This window comes from Oncorhynchus nerka, linkage group LG17 (genome assembly GCF_034236695.1).
Source record: "Oncorhynchus nerka isolate Pitt River linkage group LG17, Oner_Uvic_2.0, whole genome shotgun sequence".
NCBI lineage: Eukaryota > Metazoa > Chordata > Actinopteri > Salmoniformes > Salmonidae > Oncorhynchus > Oncorhynchus nerka.
Window position 1 is genome coordinate 46,597,684 of NC_088412.1, and position 23,514 is coordinate 46,621,197.

The 23,514-nt window shown below is 45.7% G+C and overlaps 1 protein-coding gene across 9 annotated transcripts in view; it reads right to left on the reverse strand.

The window, feature by feature from the left end:
- The window catches only part of LOC115145330 (KN motif and ankyrin repeat domain-containing protein 4-like), a 101,425-nt gene that overhangs the window by 18,808 nt on the left and 59,103 nt on the right, over window positions 1–23,514 (reverse strand). For 8 of the 9 annotated variants that reach the window (XM_029686821.2, XM_029686822.2, XM_029686820.2 and 5 more), the window contains exons 2-4: window positions 19,418–19,487; window positions 3,545–6,442; window positions 160–256 (exon numbers count right to left, since the gene is read on the reverse strand). In XM_029686821.2, coding sequence (XP_029542681.2) covers window positions 160–256; window positions 3,545–6,442; window positions 19,418–19,433 — 3,011 coding nt within the window. In that variant the 5' untranslated portion in view covers window positions 19,434–19,487. The remainder of the gene's footprint in view (window positions 1–159; window positions 257–3,544; window positions 6,443–19,417; window positions 19,488–23,514) is intronic. The other variant, XM_029686823.2, reaches the window with a different exon arrangement.

The window sequence follows — 23,514 nt, forward strand, 5'->3', positions numbered from 1 at the left end:
GTATGCCGAATTCATTATGCTATACGTACTATTGCATAAACAACATATGCTAAATATAGTTCTGTAATGCATAATGTATAGAGTATAGTGATTTTTTTTGTGCAACTAACAGTACATGTATATAGGCTACACCTACATACAGCACTGTACGAGCTTTACCCTCCGTTGACTCCCACAAACTTTAGGTTCTTCTTGGCTCCTCCTCTGTTCCCCTGTTTGTCAGCAGCATCGTTCTTCTTCATGATGGATTTCAGACCTAGAGAACGAGAGAGAGCCAGAGAGAGATCGAGAGAGAGAGAGCGAGGCAGATATAGATACAGAGAGAGAGAGAGAGAGAGAGAGAGAGAGAGAGAGAGAGAGAGAGAGAGAGAGAGAGAGAGAGATATAGATACAGAGAGAGAGAGGGAGAGAGAGATATAGATACAGAGAGGGAGAGAGAGATATAGATACAGAGACAGAGTTGTCAGGCCTCTGGGAAATAGGGTAGTGTGTGCTTTCCATCTTCAGCACGTACAGGGTCTCTTGTGTCCACACACACACACACACACACACACATACACACACTCACAAACCATATGGATACACTAATCACCTACTCTATATAAATCTGAAACAGATGTGCACTTTCTGCTGGGTCAAACAAGAAGATTCTAACAGCATCAAGGAGGATAACAACATGACGTTACAACACCTGCTACAGTCACTACTCAGTAAACAAAAGGGTACAGTAAGGGTACAGTATTGTTCCCTGTGGTACAAAACGATCAAAATACACAATGTACCAGAGGTGCACATATGATCTCTTATGGTACCTTTTATGGTACACATGTGCGGATAATCTAGTATAATGGTACCTTTTATGGTACACATGTGCGGATAATCTAGTATAATGGTACATTTTTGTACCCGATATTCTGAATATAAAGGCGCAATCATTGGAGGCGTGGCTTTCAGTTAGTTATTTTTGGCCACCTGTGAGTGGAAGTGTTTACGTGGCCTATGGTTATGTTAATTAAAGTACGAGCATGTCCGCTGCCAGTTCTGAAGTCTTTAGAAAGGCTCCCATAAGGAGCGTGTGACAATAGAGAGCTGTAATTAATATTGTAGTGACCTTAACCTAACACTGAACAACCTTGCAAAGAGGTACAGACCACTTGGTGTCATGGCTAAGGTGTTGGCTTAACAGTCACTGGACACAGGTTCCAGTCCTGGTTGCGATTACCACCTGAATGGTGTCAGGTACCCTAGTGGTTAAGAGTGTTGGGCCTGTAACAGAAAGGTTGCTGGTTTGAATCCACACGCTAACCAGGTGAAAAATATGTTGAAATACCCTTGAGCAAGGCACTGAACACTAATTGCTCAAGGGTCACTATCAATAATGTCTGATCCTTGACCCCAGGGTGAGTGCGATATACCAAAATGTGAAAAACAAATTTCCAGTTCACACATGTGTATAATACAAACTTGTACATGTGTGAAATAAGACGAATGTTAGCACCCACCTAATTATTATATAATTCGTTACATTGGTGTCAGAAGTGGGATGGCGGAGAGGCATGGGTTTTGACTAATGGTTTATGGCTTATGTCAGAATGTACTTTTTGTAGCAGGTTCTGAGAATTTACACAGCAGGTTATGATAATTAACATAAAAGGTTAAGAGAATTAGGTTAAGGTTAGGAAAAGGGTTAGAGTTAGCTAAAATGCAAACATGTTAAACTTTTGACATAAGATGTATACCATCTAGACACGACTAGAGGCTCGTACATGTAAGGGACTTGGTATAGAGAATTTAAAAAAGAAATGTAACCTTCATTTTTACTAGGCAAGTCAGTTAAGAACAAATTCTTATTTACAATGACGGCCTACCGGGGAATAGTGAGTTAACTGCCTTGTTCAGGGGCAGAACAACAGATTTTTAACTTGTCAGCTTGGGGATTTGATCCACAAATATCTAATGATACGATGGATGTACCTTATAGGGTAGTGTTTGATGAAATGGCATTTTTGCATCTACCTATCAATTTTGAGATTTGTTGATATTTTGGTCCAAAAGTAATATTATAAAATAACTAACAAATATTAAAATGTCAGAAACTTGATGAAAAAAAAATATATATACTACTGTCATAAACATTTGAATGATTTAAAAACCATTTCTTACAACGTCTATACATAAATATTTTCAAAGCTCACTACATCACATTACACATCATTTAAAAGCACTTTTCATAGAGAATGTTACAAACTGGACTGTATTTAGTAACTTATTTTGAAGAGATGGTAATAGGGTCTAAATAAGCAGAGTGTCCTGTCCTTTGGTCTGATATGTGTGTTTGGAAACATGCGAAAGCAAGACCAAGTCAAGCTTCACTGCTTCATCAAGACGGTGGGAAGGATAATTGGTATAAATCAAGAATCAGCCACAAAACCCATCCTCCTAAGACTTGAAAGCATTTTACAGGTCAGTACTCATCTCCTACACTCAAAAACTCAGTTACAACAGCAGGACAATGGGAAAGAGGCTTCTTCAAAAGAAGGACTCCTTCATCTCAACAGACATTAGGCTGTGTAATAGATAGTCTGTTGGTCCCTCCAGTATACAGCATATTGCACTTTCACTTTAAACGTGCACTTCGAATGAATTCTATCGTGTCTTTTCTGTGTTTTCATGTTTTATGTACCGTCGTTTTAAGCACACGACCAAATTAATTTCCCCCTGGTGGGATAATGAAGTCGATCTGGGTCTGAATCTGAATCTGTTTGGTAGTCTAAATCCAGTGTACATGTCTTTGACTGCCAATTTAAGCCAGACCTTTTCTCAAATGTCAATGACGCTCTCCAGAACAATCAATAGCTGAACGCAGAGCGCGGGGGGGGGGTCACAATCAAAGGTCACGCTGTTGTGTATGCTCTCCCCACAGAAATTCACATGAGCTACAGTATGTGTGCTCTACCTTCTGGGCCAAAACACAAGAAGGAGAAGAAGAGAGGTGAGAGGGGGAAGTAGGAGGCAACGGGGGGGAAGGGAGAGGGAGAAGAAACTGCCTATTTGATCTGTTCTTGGAGGTCATCCAACAACGTCATTTAGCTCCGTTACATGTGTTCCACCACTAGTCCTCACAATCAATAGCCATCACAAACACATGGAGGCCCCTGGCCTATCAGAGTCAATGGAGGATTCCTCTGACCTGACCCACTGTAGACAGAGACAGGCCATGGGCTCTTTGTGCCAAGACAGGAGACAACTCAGTATCGTGGAGATGAAGCTATCGAAGAGGCGTGACCTCATGGTACACAACGCCTGAGCATGTTGGAGAAGAGGGATTGAAAGTGTATCCACATGGGACTGGGGAACGTTAGAATGTCATCAAATCAAATTTCATTTGTCTCCGTAAACAACCGGCTTAGACGAACAGCGAAATGCTTACTTAGGCCCCGTCTGAGATGAAAGTGGGACACACATGTACAGGGGATTTGATTCCAGCCTGGACCACATATGTACTTCCTATGTTAACTACATTGATACAAAAACATTGACCTACCTTGTTGTTTGCTGGCAGCTGCCTTCTGTCCAGGGGAGTAGAAGGCAGACAGGGCACTGAGGGAGCTGACCAGCTGGCTCTGGATGGAGCTCATCTTAGACAGACCTGACTTCCCCGTTGCCTTCCCCGCTAAAGGCTTCCCTGCAGTGGGCGCACCCTGCCCTTCTGCAGGCTTCTGGGCACTCGGGCTGGTGGTCTCCTGCTTGTCTGGCTTGTCCTGGCTGCTACCTAGCTGGGCCCACTGCTCATTGATCAGCCCTGTGAGGCGCGTCACCACCTGGCCCAGGGCTGGGTTAGACCCCTGGCGAGGGGCCTGGGCCAACGCTGGGTTGGACCCCCGACGAGAGTCCTGTGACTGGGGCTGGGCCTGCTCCGACTCCTTCTGACCCATCTGGGTCTGGCTGGAAGAGGGAGTGGGTGCTACTTCTGGGCTCTCTGGGGCTGGAGATTCTATGACCGCACTTCCTGTGACCGTACTCTCTGTAACTGTGGTCTTTACAACCTCACTCTCAGTTGCCAAGTTCTCTGTGGCTGCACTCTCTACGACTGTACTCTCTGTGGTCATACTCTGTGTAACAACACTTTCAGTCAATGTAATTTGTTCAACGACAGTCTCCTCTACTACCACTACTTGTCTCTTCACCATACTTCCCGTGACCACATTCTCTGTGACCACATTCGCTGTGACCCCATTCTCTTTGCCCACACTTTCTATAACCACAAAACGTACTGCACTATCAGCGATCTCACCCTCTTTAACCAAACTGCGTGAGACTACACGTTCTGCTTCCACAATTTCTGTGACCGCACTTTCTATGGCCGCACTTACTATGGCCGCACTCTCAATCTCTATTTCTCTATGGTGGTTATTGGTCGTCTCAACTCTGTCTCCCTCTGTCTCTGTCTGCTGATATGTACTCTGTGCTACCACTGTCTCTGTCACCTGGTCAACTGTACCCACTCTTTCTGTCTCTGTCCCCCTGTCCACACTGTTAGCCCTATGTCTCGCTGGTCTCACTGGACGTACAGGTGCTGTCTCTGTTTGTGTCTCTGTCACCTGGTCTACACGGACTCCTGTCTGTGTCTCTGTCACTGTCACCTGGTTCACAGTATCCACTGTCTGTGTCTCTGTTTCCCGGTCCACACTGTTAGCCCTATGTCTCGCTGGTCTCACTGGACGTACAGGTGCTGTCTCTGTTGACTGATCTACACCGACGACTGTCTGCGTCTCTGTCTCTGTCACCTGGTCTAAGCTGTCTCCGGGCAGTGTCTCTGTCACCTGGTCCACTGTGTCCACTCTCTCTGTCTCTGTTCCCCGATCCACACTATTAGCCCGCGGTCTGACTGGGAATACAATGACCATCTCTGTCTCTGTCACCTGGTCTTGAGTGTCAAACCGCTCCGTCTCCATCCCCTGTTCCACACCACCAGCCCCCTCTCCGGTTGAACAGATAACTATCCTTTCTGTATCCGTGCCCTGCTCCACCATATCCGCCCTCTCTGTCTCTGTCTCCTGACTTGCACTTCCCGCTCTCTCCGTCTCGGTCTGCTGGTCCACACTGGTCCTCCTACTTGTCTGTCTCTGCCTGAACACCTCCTCCGCGCCTCCTGTCCCTCCCACGCTCAGCTGCAGTATCCTCTCCTCCTTCATCACGTTCTCCTCTACCTGTTGTTTCAGGAGACTGTTCGTTCTCTCCAGGTCTTCGCTAGCCTGACTTAGCTTAGCCTCTAGCGCTACTAGCTTAGCCTGGAGCTGTTCGACACTGAGATGGTGCTCCTCACCACTGACACTGACTCCCTCTGTGACTTGCACAAACACTCTGCTGTCTAAAGGTTCTGGTTCTTTCGGTGTTGCAACGTTCACTGGTTGCTCTGTTTGCCTTTCCTCTGCGTGCACTAATGGATTCAGAAATGCTGTTTGTCTATCTGGTCCCTCTGCTGTCTGTATTTGTCTCTCTGGTTCCTGTGCTGCTAAAAGCCTATCTGGTTCTTCTTCTTGCGCGGTACTCTTTAAGGATTCCTGTTGCGTTTCTGCCTCTGACACGGTGCTCTCTGCTCTCCCGGGATCCACTGCTGCTTCAGCTCCCGGCGGCTGAGAGGCTGGCCCGGGATCAGTGCTTGGGGCTGGGGAGGGCGAGGCACTTTGTGGGTGGGCTGGAGGCTGTGGCTTGGTTTGGACCTGCAGCCTGAGGATTAGCTGCTCTCTCTCCACCCTCAGTGAGCAGATCTGGGACTTGAGCTCTGGGATGGTCCTCACCATGTCCTCCAGCTCTCTGACCCTCTTCAGGGCTGCGGTGATCTGCTGGTGCAGCCCCGACCGGTCCTGGGGAACAGTGCGGACCACGTTCTCAGATGAGACGTTCTCCGTTCTTTCGTCCCCGGACTCAGAGGCCTTCCTGTGCGGGATGGTGACTGGCATGCTGGACGTCCGAAGGAGGTTGGGCCTCCCCAGGGGCTGTTCGCCTAACACCCAAGGCCCTGCACCTGCCTCCTCCCTGGGCCTGGCAGAGGCAAAGCTACTCCCTTGCACCCTGCTGTTCTGGCTATGAATAGCCGATGTGCCACCGTCACTGGGTCTAAAATCCAAGATCTGCTGGACATCAGTAATTCTGCCCCGGGGCTTGGGCCCTAGGGTAGAGGACCAGGTGTCCTTAGGGGCCGGCCTGGCTCCATGCCCTAGCAGGCTGAAGTTCCTGGGCAGGGTGCTGAACTTAGGAGGGCCTCTGGCCTTGCGCTGGATGTGCACCCTCTTGATGGTGTTGCCTTTCTCGATATCGTCCACATACTTGAGGAAATCAAGGTCCAGGTGGAAGCCGTAGGGGGTCTCTACGGAGTAGGGCAGCTGCTTCCTCTGACCCCCACCTCCACTCTCTCCTCCGGATCTAGGGTAGCCATTTTCTGCAACAAGAAGACAGAGTTTTTAGTATTCACAGTCATCCCCATGCATTCAGGAACATGCTGTACAGTACTGTACAGTACACAAAGCTCATCAGCGATGATGTTTTGGGGGGATGCAGATTTTTTGGTGGGGCTTTCGCTGAAGACATCTATTTTTGGTCTACTGATACAGTACTAGTGAAAGCCCAGTGAACTACTTTTGTGAAAGAATGCAAACTAAAAGGTTTTGTGTGTTTACCAGCATTTGTAACGGATAATTATCCATACAAAACAGTTAATCTGATAATACTTGTGGAATATAAAAATACTTGCTTGATGTGTTTTCCAGTTTGTTGAAATGAAAGTGAAACGGTCTATTCATTTTCAGTAGACTCTCTTATGGAGAGTGACTTACAGTAGTGAGGGCACACATTTTCTCACTTGTCCCCCTTGGGAATCAAACCCACAACCCTGCCGTTATAAGCACCATGCTCTACCGACTGAGCTTACATGGGACCTTGGTACAAACCCAGACGAGCAGCCTACAATATAGTAAGGTAAATGTACGTGAAGCGGTTTGTAAGGATGCTAAATTAATACTGCACATCAAGTGGTTGTTTTCCATGTGATTTGATGTGAATGTTTGAGGACAGGGTTTTGTTCTTTCTGGATTCCATTAGAATGTCAATCACAGAGAAAGGGGCAGGGTTTTGTTCTTTCTGGATTCCATTAGAATGTCAATCACAGAGAAAGGGGCAGGCTTTAGTTATTTCTGGATTCCATTAGAATGTCAATCACAGAGAAAGGGGCAGGGTTTAGTTCTTTCTGGATTCATTACATTTTACATTTAAGTCATTTAGCAGACGCTCTTATCCAGAGCGACTTACAAATTGGTGCGTTCACCTTAAGACATCCAGTGGAACAGCCACTTTACAATAGTGCATCTAAATCTTTTAAGGGGGGTGAGAAGGATTACTTTATCCTATCCTAGGTATTCCTGAAAGAGGTGGGGTTTCAGGTGTCTCCGGAAGGTGGTGATTGACTCCGCTGTCCTGGCGTCGTGAGGGAGTTTGTTCCACCATTGGGGGGCCAGAGCAGCGAACAGTTTTGACTGGGCTGCGCGGGAACTGTACTTCCTCAGTGGTAGGGAGGCGAGCAGGCCAGAGGTGGATGAACGCAGTGCCCTTGTATGGGTGTAGGGCCTGATCAGAGCCTGGAGGTACTGAGGTGCCGTTCCCCTCACAGCTCCGTAGGCAAGCACCATGGTCTTGTAGCGGATGCGAGCTTCAACTGGAAGCCAGTGGAGAGAGCGGAGGAGCGGGGTGAAGTGAGAGAACTTGGGAAGGTTGAACACCAGACGGGCTGCGGCGTTCTGGATGAGTTGTAGGGGTTTAATGGCACAGGCAGGGAGCCCAGCCAACAGCGAGTTGCAGTAATCCAGACGGGAGATGACAATTGCCTGGATTAGGACCTGCGCTGCTTCCTGTGTGAGGCAGGGTCGTACTCTGCGGATGTTGTAGAGCATGAACCTACAAGAACGGGCCACCGCCTTGATGTTAGTTGAGAACGACAGGGTGTTGTCCAGGATCACGCCAAGGTTCTTAGCGCTCTGGGAGGAGGACACAATGGAGTTGTCAACCGTGATGGCGAGATCATGGAATGGGCAGTCCTTCCCCGGGAGGAAGAGCAGCTCCGTCTTGCCGAGGTTCAGCTTGAGGTGGTGATCCGTCATCCACACTGATATGTCTGCCAGACATGCAGAGATGCGATTCGCCACCTGGTCATCAGAAGGGGGAAAGGAGAAGATTAATTGTGTGTCGTCTGCATAGCAATGATAGGAGAGACCATGTGAGGTTATGACAGAGCCAAGTGACTTGGTGTATAGCGAGAATAGGAGAGGGCCTAGAACAGAGCCCTGGGGGACGCCAGTGGTGAGAGCGCGTGGTGAGGAGACAGATTCTCGCCACGCCACCTGGTAGGAGCGACCTGTCAGGTAGGACGCAATCCATGCGTGGGCCGCGCCGGAGATGCCCAACTCGGAGAGGGTGGAGAGGAGGATCTGATGGTTCACAGTATCGAAGGCAGCCGATAGGTCTAGAAGGATGAGAGCAGAGGAGAGAGAGTTAGCTTTAGCAGTGCGGAGGGCCTCCGTGATACAGAGAAGAGCAGTCTCAGTTGAATGACTAGTCTTGAAACCTGACTGATTAGGATCAAGAAGGTCATTCTGAGAGAGATAGCGGGAGAGCTGGCCAAGGACGGCACGTTCAAGAGTTTTGGAGAGAAAAGAAAGAAGGGATACTGGTCTGTAGTTGTTGACATCGGAGGGATCGAGTGTAGGTTTTTTCAGAAGGGGTGCAACTCTCGCTCTCTTGAAGACAGAAGGGACGTAGCCAGCGGTCAGGGATGAGTTGATGAGCGAGGTGAGGTAAGGGAGAAGGTCTCCGGAAATGGTCTGGAGAAGAGAGGAGGGAATAGGGTCAAGCGGGCAGGTTGTTGGGCGGCCGGCCGTCACAAGACGCGAGATTTCATCTGGAGAGAGAGGGGAGAAAGAGGTCAGAGCACAGGGTAGGGCAGTGTGAGCAGAACCAGCGGTGTCGTTTGACTTAGCAAACGAGGATCGGATGTCGTCGACCTTCTTTTCAAAATGGTTGACGAAGTCATCTGCAGAGAGGGAGGAGGGGAGGAGGATTCAGGAGGGAGGAGAAGGTGGCAAAGAGCTTCCTAGGGTTAGAGGCAGATGCTTGGAATTTAGAGTGGTAGAAAGTGGCTTTAGCAGCAGAGACAGAAGAGGAAAATGTAGAGAGGAGGGAGTGAAAGGATGCCAGGTCCGCAGGGAGGCGAGTTTTCCTCCATTTCCGCTCGGCTGCCCGGAGCCCTGTTCTGTGAGCTCGCAATGAGTCGTCGAGCCACGGAGCAGGAGGGGAGGACCGAGCCGGCCTGGAGGATAGGGGACATAGAGAATCAAGGGATGCAGAAAGGGAGGAGAGGAGGGTTGAGGAGGCATAATCAGGAGATAGGTTGGAGAAGGTTTGAGCAGAGGGAAGAGATGATAGGATGGAAGAGGAGAGAGTAGCGGGGGAGAGAGAGCGAAGATTGGGACGGCGCGATACCATCCGAGTAGGGGCAGTGTGGGAAGTGTTGGATGAGAGCAAGAGGGAAAAGGATACAAGGTAGTGGTCGGAGACTTGGAGGGGAGTTGCAGTGAGGTTAGTGGAAGAACAGCATCTAGTAAAGATGAGGTCGAGCGTATTGCCTGCCTTGTGAGTAGAGGGGGAAGGTGAGAGGGTGAGGTCAAAAGAGGAGAGGAGTGGAAAGAAGGAGGCAGAGAGGAATGAGTCAAAGGTAGACGTGGGGAGGTTAAAGTCGCCCAGAACTGTGAGAGGTGAACCGTCCTCAGGAAAGGAGCTTATCAAGGCATCAAGCTCATTGATGGATTCCATTAGAATGTCAATCACAGAGAAAGGGGCAGGGTTTAGTTCTTTCTGGATTCCATTAGAATGTCAATCACAGAGAAAGGGGCAGGGTTTAGTTCTTTCTGGATTCCATTAGAATGTCAATCACAGAGAAAGGGGCAGGGCAACATCTCTTACAATTCCAACTCCTGAATCCTGTAAAATACTGTTCTTAACGATACAACTCACTGAAAGAAAAGCTGAGAAAAAAATAAAGTCTATATCGGTCTGCTAATACTAGTAAATGCCCAGTGCACTACTTTTTAAGGGATGCTGCAGCACCCTCAGCACCCCTACTTCCCCCACTATGGGTGAAATACAGTGAGCTCCAAAAGTACCGGGACAGTGGCACAGATTTGTTGTTTTGGCTCTGTACTCCAGCACTTTGGGGTTAAAGTGCAGACTGTCAGCTTTCATTTGAGGGTATTTTCACCCATATTGCGTGATCCTTTTAGTATTTACAGTCCTTTTTGTACATAGTCCCCCCCATTTTAGGGGACCAAAAGGTTTGGGACAAATTCACTTATATGCGTATTAAAGTAGCAAAAGCTAATTATTTGTTCCCATATTCCTAGCACACAATGACTACATTAAACTGTATAAACTTGTTGGATGCATTTTCTGTTTGTTTTGGTTGTGTTTCAGAGTATTTGGTGCCCAATAGAAATGAATGGTAAATAATGTATTGTCTCATTTTGGAGTCAGGTGTATTGCAAATAAGAATAGAATATGTTTCGAAATACTTCTACATGAATGTGGATGCTACGATGATTATGGATCATTCTGAATGAATCCTGAACAATGATAAGTGGGAAAGTAACAGATGCATGAATACCACACCACCACACGGAAAGATGAGATTCTCATGAACACAATGGTGACTTGTCTGAAGGTAAGACGTTACCAGAAAACAAAAGATTATAGTAACCTAGGCAGCCGATACAGTCGCGTTACCCGAAGGTGTGCCTTCTACCCATCTCTATGGTACGGACAGGTTCGAGGGTGCCTCCTTTCAATCTGGTTCCTTCACCAAGACAGAGCTGAGTAGTTGAGCAGGGCAAACAGGTGTGCCTTCTACCCATCTCTATGGTACGGACAGGTTCGAGGGTGCCTCCTTTCAATCTGGTTCCTTCACCAAGACAGAGCTGAGTAGTTGAGCAGGGCAAACAGGTGTGCCTTCTACCCATCTCTATGGTACGGACAGGTTCGAGGGTGCCTCCTTTCAATCTGGTTCCTTCACCAAGACAGAGCTGAGTAGTTGAGCAGGGCAAACAGGTGTGCCTTCTAACCATCTCTATGGTACGGACAGGTTCGAGGGTGCCTCCTTTCAATCTGGTTCCTTCACCAAGACAGAGCTGAGTAGTTGAGCAAACAACTCTCACAAACCATAACATTGAAATGTAAAATAGAAACGTTTTATCTCACAGCAGAGGATAAGAAGAGGACTCCCTCGTCATTGATTGTTTTCTACAGGTGATATTGTTCGCTAGTGGCTGTGAAATGCTAACGGCTCAGTCAAACAGACATTTTGAGTCCCTTGATCTGGTCTCTTGGCACTTGTAGTGTTAATAGTCACGGTAATAAACGTTAGGCTTTTTTGTGCATTGCCTTTGTTATGCTAACTACAGTAGGTGCTTTATTGCTAAGCTCCCTACTTCTGTTAGTTGTTTTGTTTGCTTGCCATGCTATGTAGACATTGATAAATTAGCCTGCTATATCTTCATCTTACCATGCTGCATGCTATTGCACCCCCCTTTCTGGCTAACTGCTGCTATATTTATTCATAACGCATTTTTATGCTTAATTCATTTGCATATTGCCATTGATTAACAGACAATCAAATGATGTATATTCATTGGTGTTATTGTCCATTATTATTCGCACCATGGTCTCCTTTTAGATAAACCTTATTCCATACGATGCCGACCAAGTCTCAATTCAATACAAGTCCCATGTCAGCGACTGTAAATCATTCCCTGCCATGTATCATCTCCATTACCTGAATCTATAAAGACTCGGAACTACATCTCTGCCTCCGTCAGCTATTTAACTGTAGTCCCACAGTAGGTTGACATCACCACAACCCTCACCTAACCTCAACCAGTCACAATCTTGTAACTGAAGAATATTGTGAAAGTTTTATTAGGGGAGGACATGCAGGAAATGTATTAAAGCACCGTGTGTGTGTGTGTGTGTGTGTGTGTGTGTGTGTGTGTGTGTGTGTGTGTGTGTGTGTGTGTGTGTGTGTGTGTGTGTGTGTGTTGTGTGTGTGTGTGTGTAACCATTTTGTGACATGCTGTCTTGAAGAAATTTTTGGGATGTGGTCAATTGTTCTGAATGGTGTTGAGTCTGACCAGGGCACTTATTTACATGGCAATATTCAATATGTTCATTATGTAAAGCCATTGCAATGTACTTTTGTTTTCAATTGGTTTGTTTGGAGAGGCTTTGCTGGTTTGAGGTCCAGACAGTTATTGGCAGCACCTTCCAAAAAGGGGACTGTCTTTAAGTAAAGTCCATTTGTATTTCTAAAATCTATTGTTCGTGTAAATGCAGTGTAGCTGTTATTTATTTTCTACCATCGGAAGTACAGTATTGCTTGCCACTTTTTGGTAATCTCACGAAGTTGGTTCACTGAATCTCTGTGAAAGCACCATTTCAGAAGGCTAGTGGAAGTAGCATCCAAGTCATTTTGGTGTACTCTTGTTAATGTGTTACTCATGTGTCATTAAACATTAACTGGGGTATGTTATACTAGTTATGTCCATGAAAACACTAGTGTTGTCACACCCTGGCCTTAGTTATCTTTGTTTTCTTTATTATTTTGGTTAGGCCAGGGTGTGATATGGGTGATTTACATGTTTTGTCTTGTCTAGGGTTTTTTGTAGATTTATGGGGTTGTGTTCAGTTTAGTTGTCTAGGTAAGTATATGGTTGCCAAGATTGGTTCTCAATCAGAGGCAGGTGTTTATTGTTGTCTCTGATTGGGAACCATACCTACAGTCTCCCGTCTGTCCAGAGCCCAGTACTCCCTGTTCCTCCTCCCCGCACTCGCGTGTCCTCGGCCCAGTACCACCAGCGCCGGCACCACGCACCAGGCCTACAGTCTCCCGTCTGTCCAGAGCTGCTAGAGTCTCCCGTCTGTCCAGAGCTGCTAGAGTCTCCAGTCTGTCCAGAGCTGCTAGAGTCTCCCGTCTGTCCAGAGCTGCTAGAGTCACCCGTCTGTCCAGAGCTTCTAGAGTCTCCCGTCTGTCCAGAGCCGCTACAGTCTCCCATCTGTCCAGAACCGCCAGACAGCATGGAGCCGCCAGAGCCGCCAGTCAGCCAGGATCCTCCAGAGCCGCCAGTCAACCAGGATCTTCCAGAGCCGCCAGCCAGCCAGGATCCGCCAGAGCCGCCAGTCAGCCAGAATCTTCCAGAGTCGCCAGTCAGCCAGGATCCTCCAGAGCCGCCAGTCAGCCAGGATCTTCCAGAGCCGCCAGTCAGCCAGGATCTTCCAGAGCCGCCAGTCAGCCAGGATCCGCCAGAGCCGCCAGTCAGCCAGGATCTTCCAGAGCCGCCAGCCAGCCAGGATCCGCCAGAGCCGCCAGTCAGCCAGGATCTTCCAGAGCCGCCAGTCAGCCAGGATCCGCCAGAGCCGCCAGTCAGCCAGGATCCGCCAGTCAGGCAGGATCCGCCAGAGCCGCCAGTCAGCCAGGATCCGCCAGAGCCGCCAGTCAGCCAGGATCCGCCAGTCAGCCAGGATCCGCCAGAGCCGCCATTCAGCCAGGATCCACCAGAGCCGCTATTCAGCCAAGATCTGCCAGAGCCGTCAACCTGCCTGAGCTACCTCTTAGTCCTGAGCTACCCCTCGGTCCTGAGCTACCCCTCGATCCTGAGCTTCCTCAGTAATGAGGCACCCCTCAGTCCAGGTGGGCCCTTTGTTAGGGTTACTAGGCCAAGGTCAGCAGCGAGGGTCGCCACTCAAAGGACGCTAAAAAAGCGGACTAAGACTATGGTGGAGTGGGGTCCACGTCCCATGCCAGAGCCGCCACCGTGGACAGACGCCCACCCAAACCCTCCCCTATGGGTTTAGGTGTGCGGCCGGGAGTCCGCACCTTTGGGGGGGAGGGGGGGCCTTAGTTATCTTTGTTTTCTTTATTATTTTGGTTAGGCCAGGGTGTGATATGGGTGATTTATGTGTTTTGTCTTGTCTAGGGTTTTTTGTAGATTAATGGGGTTGTGTTCAGTTTAGTTGTCTAGGTAAGTCTATGGTTGCCTAGATTGGTTCTCAATCAGAGGCAGGTGTTTATTGTTGTCTCTGATTGGGAACTATATTTAGGCAGCCATATTCTTTGGGTATTTTGTGGGTGATTGTTTCCTGTCTTTGTGTTTACTGCACCAGATAGGACTGTTTCGGTTTTCACGTTTCTTGTTTTGCAGTTGTGTTCATGTTAAGTGTCTCTTATTAAAGAACTATGAACTATAACCACGCTGCGTTTTGGTCCGCCTCTCCTTCCCAGGAAGAAAGCCGTGACAAGTGTATACTACAGTAAATATGCACAAAAAAAACTAGTGAATACTATGGTATGCTACGGTATTTAGACCATAGTATACTGTACTATTTTCATGTGGGTTAGCTGTAAATGGATAACAGGTTTGATGTTTGAACGAGGACCACAATGGAAATGCATTTGACACTTTTTTAGTGTTATGCTTCACAAATGTCTAAATGCATTATATCAACATTTAAATAGTCCAAATCAATTAAGGGTACCCTCGTGTGGAGTATAGTATTCTACAACATTCTATAGTTAGCACCACACGATTGAGGGGGAACCTCAGAGGAAATCCACGGCATGAGCTCCCAAGGACAGCAAGTTGAAATCAAAACGGCATCGACAAGAGCTAACTAGTAGTCTAATCGATCAAACACTACGTGATCGAGGGATACTACACCGTATACAAAATAATTATCCCGAAGTCTGGCAGATGGCGACATTGTCGTTTCATCTTACTGTCCAAAATATGCTTACTTTGAAACACCCTTTCCCACCACCATACTAGTGGCTAATGCAACTTCCTGATGTTGCGCCCCCACGTTCAGCCAGAGGTAGACATTCAGACTGCTGCAACCTGATTGGCTGAACGTGATACACAAACCCCTAGCATTCCTAGGCATTAGCATGGTGGCTAATTGCAGCCTGAATGGACAATGTTTTAGGAATGAACTGATCCATTGGTGAAACGAATGTATTGCCTGCTGTATACACTGCCTCTGGGCGGTAAAGATGTTGTGTTGTCACGATACCAGATTTTTGACTTGGATACCAATACCAGGTTAAGGATCATAATACTCTATACCGAAACGACACTCGATACCAAAACGATACTCATATACTGACACGATACTCATATACTGACACGATACTCATATACTGACACGATACTCATATACTGACACGATACTCATATACTGACACGATACTCATATACTGAAACGATACTCATATACTGACACGATACTCATATACTGAAACGATACTCATATACTGACACGATACTCATATACTGACACGATACTCATATACTGGCACGATACTCATATACTGACACGATACTCATATACTGAAACGATACTCATATACTGACACGATACTCATATACTGAAACGATACTCATATACTGACACGATACTCATATACTGACACGATACTCATATACTGAAACGATACTCATATACTGACACGATACTCATATACTGACACGATACTCATATACTGAAACGATACTCATATACTGAAACGATACTCATATACTGACACGATACTCATATACTGAAACGATACTCATATACTGACACGATACTCATATACTGACACGATACTCATATACTGACACGATACTCATATACTGAAACGATACTCATATACTGACACGATACTCATATACTGACACGATACTCATATACTGAAACGATACTCATATACTGACACGATACTCATATACTGAAACGATACTCATATACTGACACGATACTCATATACTGACACGATACTCATATACTGACACGATACTCATATACTGGCACGATACTCATATACTGACACGATACTCATATACTGACACGATACTCATATACTGAAACGATACTCATATACTGACACGATACTCATATACTGACACGATACTCATATACTGACACGATACTCATATAATGAAACGATACTCATATACTGACACGATACTCATATACTGACACGATACTCATATACTGACACGATACTCATATACTGAAACGATACTCATATACTGACACGATACTCATATACTGGCACGATACTCATATACTGACACGATACTCATATACTGACACGATACTCATATACTGAAACGATACTCATATACTGACACGATACTCATATACTGACACGATACTCATATACTGACACGATACTCATATAATGAAACGATACTCATATACTGACACGATACTCATATACTGACACGATACTCATATACTGACACGATACTCATATACTGAAACGATACTCATATACTGACACGATACTCATATACTGACACGATACTCATATACTGAAACGATACTCATATACTGACACGATACTCATATACTGAAACGATACTCATATACTGACACGATACTCATATACTGACACGATACTCATATACTGACACGATACTCATATACTGAAACGATACTCATATACTGACACGATACTCATATACTGACACGATACTCATATACTGACACGATACTCATATACTGAAACGATACTCATATACTGAAACGATACTCATATACTGACACGATACTCATATACTGAAACGATACTCATATACTGACACGATACTCATATACTGACACGATACTCATATACTGACACGATACTCATATACTGAAACGATACTCATATACTGAAACGATACTCATATACTGAAACGATACTCATATACTGACACGATACTCATATACTGACACGATACTCATATACTGAAACGATACTCATATACTGACACGATACTCATATACTGAAACGATACTCATATACTGACACGATACTCATATACTGACACGATACTCATATACTGACACGATACTCATATACTGAAACGATACTCATATACTGACACGATACTCATATACTGAAACGATACTCATATACTGACACGATACTCATATACTGACACGATACTCATATACTGGCACGATACTCATATACTGACACGATACTCATATACTGAAACGATACTCATATACTGACACGATACTCATATACTGAAACGATACTCATATACTGACACGATACTCATATACTGACACGATACTCATATACTGAAACGATACTCATATACTGACACGATACTCATATACTGACACGATACTCATATACTGAAACGATACTCATATACTGACACGATACTCATATACTGACACGATACTCATATACTGACACGATACTCATATACTGACACGATACTCATATACTGAAACGATACTCATATACTGACACGATACTCATATACTGAAACGATACTCATATACTGACACGATACTCATATACTGACACGATACTCATATACTGGCACGATACTCATATACTGAAACGATACTCATATACTGACACGATACTCATATACTGAAACGATACTCATATACTGACACGATACTCATATACTGACACGATACTCATATACTGAAACGATACTCATATACTGAAACGATACTCATATACTGACACGATACTCATATACTGACACGATACTCATATACTGACACGATACTCATATACTGAAACGATACTCATATACTGACACGATACTCATATACTGACACGATACTCATATACTGACACGATACTCATATACTGAAACGATACTCATATACTGAAACGATACTCATATACTGACACGATACTCATATACTGACACGATACTCATATACTGACACGATACTCATATACTGACACGATACTCATATACTGACACGATACTCATATACTGACACGATACTCATATACTGACACGATACTCATATACTGACACGATACTCATATAATGAAACGATACCATGGGAAAAAATTAAAAAACAATTTATTAGCTAAAGTCACAGAATAACCACTGGGCTTAATTTTTTTCTTTTTACATTGAACAATGTTAACTGGTAGAACAAATACAATGTATTCTATTCTATAATCAATTTCTTGCAACAAAAACTGAACACCATACTAAATCAGAATAGCTCCAATTTTCCATATGTAAAACCATAGTGGAAGTATGTACAAATACATTTGAACTGTTTCAAAAATGTAATTTGATACATATCAGGGTTCATTTGCTAATCTATGGCCATAATATTGGGTCAAATGACATTAGACCTCTAATTCATGACAGCTAACTCATTTAATGTATTAAATTAATATACTTTACATACTTTGAAGATCATTTCTGAAACTTCTATATTGCAGTCTACCATAAAAATACAATAGAATTTACACAGCATGCAATGATTCCAACAGTGCATTCACTTCCCAGGATGCCCAGGGCTGCTGCCTGGTGCTAGTGGCTACTGCTAGCAAGCCCAGACAAATGCAAAGTATTGCTGTCAAGTTAAGTGCATTTCACATGACTTTTGGTTTGTGTAATCATATACCGAAAAGAAGTCTAACCTATGGATTTCACATGAATGTCAGGGGTGTAGCCATGGGTGGGCCTTGGAGGGCCTAGGCCAACCCACTGGGGAGCTAGGACCTGGCAATCAGAATATTTTTTCCCCCCACAAAAGGGCTTTAATACAGACAGAAATACTCCTCAGCAAACTCTTGCTTCGTTTTTTTGGTAGGCTAGCCCTGGTCTGATCTGTAATCAAAGTTTTCCCATAGTTCACCTCTGGAGCCAGTTTTGTCAAGCTGCGGGCGTGGAGGTATGTTTTCGTTAGAAGCCATGCTGTCGGCATTTTCTAGCTTTCACTCTTGCTTGCGTCTCAAACGTGGCCTGCGCTGTGTCCCTCGATTGTGTAGTACGCACTACACGATCGAGGGATACTACAGTTCACTACAGTAGCATACCACGCTGCATCCCACTGCTGGCTTGCCTCTGAAGCTAAGCAGGGTTGGTTCTAGTTGGTCCCTGGAGGGGAGACCAGATGCTGCTGGAAGTGGTGTTGGAGGGCCAGTAGGAGCACTTTTTCCTCTGGTCCCCCCCAAAATATCTTAATGCCCCAGGGTGGTGATTGGGGACATTGCCCTTTGTAAGGCACTGTCTTTTGGATATTAAACAGGTGTTCTGACTCTCTGTGGTCACTGAAGAGCCCATGGCACTTATCGTAGAGAAGGGGGGGTTAACCCCGGTGTCCTGGCTAAATTCCCAAGCTGGCCTTCATACCATCATGGTCACCCAATCATCCCCAGCTTACAATTGGCTCATTCATCCTCTCCCCTGTAACTCTTCTCCAGGTTGAGAATGTGTTCTCAGTCAACTTACCTTGATAAATAAAAACTACGGAATTCTATAGTAATCTGGTATTTTTATGTGGGTTTACTTACCACTTTTCTTGTCCATCGCTGTAGTAGTTCAGGGTCATGGACTTACTTCTCTCTAGTCAGAGTTGACAACCTGGAAACGAGAATAGAAGTCTGTGAGCCACTGAAATAGCACTGAATATCAACACTGGCCAACTGGTTTTAATACAACCTCTGTATTGTCTTAAACATATTTGTGTTGGAAAGGGATGAGAACGTAGCGCAGCCTGTGAAACGACTGTTTCTCATTGTGTTCTACCAGTGACCCGTGATAACTATTTGTTGGTAATGACAACCTCTCCCCTGTGTTATTGTCTAACGGAGAGGGAGAGATCCTCGGTGGCCATATAAAACCACCACAACACTCACAGGGGCTACAGTTTCATCCAGCTAAGTAGGAAAATGTTCCATCTGGGTGCCATTTTGTGCTGTTTGTTCCAGTTGGAGCTGCCAAGAAACCAGAGCCCCTGTTTTTTTACGAGGGCTTTGGGTGAGGCAACAGGGATGGGAAAACAACTGAGATTTCAAAACTTTTAGAGGCTTATGCAAAGATTTTAAATGTAATATCCAATCATATGAATAACACACAGCCCAGGCTAGAACGTTCCCACAGCTTTAAGTGGGCGTTCCATATTGAACCCATCCATATTGAACCCATCCATATTGAACCCATTTTAAATAGCTACGTTAACTCGACAGCAAAACATAAATGCCAAAGCAATTTGGCATAAGCACACATTCACACAATTGCCATGCTAATTTGTTCCGGTTACAAAATATCTGCTCCTTAGGAGGATACAGTTACTAGCCGGGAGCATTGATTTAATGAGAGTTTGAGTGTGGTCTTGAACCCGGCAGGCGGGAATCAATTTCAGTGCAATATAAACTACGGTTAGATAAAGAAAAACATGGACGCTACCTGTATCAATCCTTGTGATTGCCTTGTCATTTTAAATGTGTTATCATGGAAAACTGTAGGTTCCAAAGCACTTTCATTGTCATCTCTTAGTCCCTTTCCTACCATCACAAATCCCTTAATTATTCACGACACTTTTGAAGCCTAAGTCTATGAACAAATGGCAAGAGGCAATCTTCCCTTTGCACATTCTGCTTTGATGACTGTGGAGAGAACAGAGGAAGCATCTTTTGGCCCGGCAACAAATGTCCTCTATCTGTAAGAAGTACACACTGGGACAATGGTGCTGGGCAAAGACTGTGTGCTTAGATTAGAGGTAGGCCGTTTGCCATCAGAGTGTATCACAGTACACTACAGCACACAGGCACCGCGCTGGATGGCAAGGCCATCAATTAAAATGACAGCCAATCCACACAGGAACCTGATCATGTATCCATAACAACCAGCTGGAGCACTCCATAAATAATCCCCAAACACTGACAATAAAGCAATGTGTGATCGAGAGCAGATGTGTTTCTATCCACCGGTGTCTCTATCTTGTACAGTCATGGTTTTATCCACAGCCATCTTTCCTCCAGTTCAGCTGTGAGACAGAGACTTGCGGGGAGTGAATTGTGACACATTGTACGACTGTCATCTGAAACACGTGATCCGACTGACAGTGTACTCCCCTACCACACAGACAGCTACTGTAGTTAGTCCCCGGGATGTTGCCATGGGAGCAGGGGCATCCCTGTCCCTGACACTCCAAATCCTTAACGTGACGGCGGGGCAATCCGCATTCTGCTCGCTGACCTTGAGGCCTAAATGGCTCATTTGCGAGCGGAAGAATTCCGTTGATAATCACTGAGTAAAGTGTGAGGCAACGGACCCTACAGGCAATTACACACAGATCCTTACTAAAAACACAGGGATAGAAATGAAATAGAGAGAAGGGAGGGGGAGGGGGGGGGGGGCGCAAAGAGAAACCGAGGGAAGATGAGAAACAGAGGCTGGCCAGACCTGGACGAAGATACTTAGTGAGTCTCCCTCCAGCTGAACTTCCACCAACCTCCTTTTGAGGAATCTAAGAGCCTTTAATGGCGACAGTAACGTCACTTTAAAGGTGCCCCTCTCTGACGAGGGCCTTTGAGCAGAGTGAGAGCAGAGTGAGAGCAGAGTGAGAGCAGCTCACCGTGACGTGATGTTCAAAGGCGTGATGCAAATGCGCATCACTGCTGGGTGACACGTAGAGCATCACTTCGATATGCACAGAGGCAGGCACAGAGGAAACTGGGCCAGAGTGGGGGACCCATCACCTCACAACAGTAAATAAGACTAACAAGGCCACGAGTAGCGGACAGGTTGAGGTCTGTTTCCGTGGGTCCAAAGTCAAAACCGCACACGAGAGCCTCTTCACAACAATGACAAGAAAACACACACTATTCCCATGACGCTCAATGAGATGAGTGATCTACAATCTACAAACACCATGTTTTAAAACCAGTGAAGCATGACTGGGGCTGATGATATGAAGACTGACGTGCGCTATAGTAACGCCTGGCCGGAAACGATGGATGTTACATCACCATAGCAGTTACAGTAAATAACCTCCTACTGACAGCCTTTTAATAAATGCCAGCTGATCCCGCAAACTACAGGGGGGCGAAGCCTTAATTGAACGTCATGGGTCGTTATGAGTCCCTTTGCTGCACTGCAGATTGAATTACATTAATACAATAACACACGCCAGAGAGGAAGAGAAGAGATGGGGAAATTAGATGGGAGAGACGAGTCTAGAGGTGGGTGAGAGAGAAAGAGGGAGAGGACAGCTGCGCCGTCATATCACTAAACAAACCCACTGAGCGGCAAGAAATTGCAAACGGCAGCCGAACGAATGGCTGAGCGAGACAACAACACAACATCTGGGTGTTTCTCATCAGTTGGTACCAGGTGCACTGCTCTAGAATGTCTTTGATCAACTCCCATGTCCACTATCTGTGTTTACCTCCACTTAACCCTGAGAAAGTGGACATAGCTGGTCACCCCCAAAAACACACACACACACACGCACACACACACACACACACACGCATGTACACACACACACACACACACACACGCATGTACACACACACACACACACACACACACACACACACACACACACACACGCATGTACACACACACACACACACACACACACACACACACACACACACGCATGTACACACACACACACACACGCATGTACACACACACACACACACACAAACACACACACACACACGCACAAAACATACACACACACACACACACACACGCATGTACACACACACACACACACACACACACACACACACACACACACACACAAAACATACACACACAAACGTACATACACACAGTACACACACACACACACACACATCCAGGAGTCAGGGGGTCTTTACTCAACATTTCTCATTGGAACGTTCTCGTTGCTTGTTGTTAAGAATCGTCTGCAACTTAAGCAGGAAATAGAGGGTTGGGCCCAATTAGTTTCTTCTAATAAGCTGACAGAGTTGGAGTTCTGCCTCCAGATGACACAACACAGAACACATCGACTCCACAGAGAGACCAGACAAAATCTCCATCTCTCTGTCTGGAATGGAGTGATACATTATACTGTGTGTGTGTGTTGTGCGAGACCAGCCGCCCACTTTCATTAGAGATAAAGACACAAACGTCAATTATTTATTCACCCAGCCCCATGGCTACCCTATCCCAGCCTAGCAGACTTAGCATAATGGCTAACCCTTAGCGTACCTCCCCATCAGAGGGAAATGGGGGTTTCTGAGGGAAAAGCTACCTCTAATTAGCGCGCCACGGGGCTAGCCCTACAGTATATGTTGAAATCGTCGGCATGTTAGAGCTGGCTTCCTAGGCAAAGAGATGAGGGGGAAGGGATGGAGGGAACGGGGGAGGAAGAGAGAGAAGGAACGAGGGGAAGGAACTGCTGTCAGGAGAGATGACAGAGTTGGGTTGTGTGTGGAGAAAAGAGACAGAATCTAATTGTATTTGGCACATGCTTCGTAGGCAACAGGTATAGACTAACAGTGACTTACTTTACAGGTCCTTTTACAATAAGGCGGAGAGAAAGATAAAGAAGGGAGAGAGGGATGGCGAGGGAGGGATGGAGGGAGAGGAGGAAGGGCTGGGCACATGTCACATTAGACTGGATCAA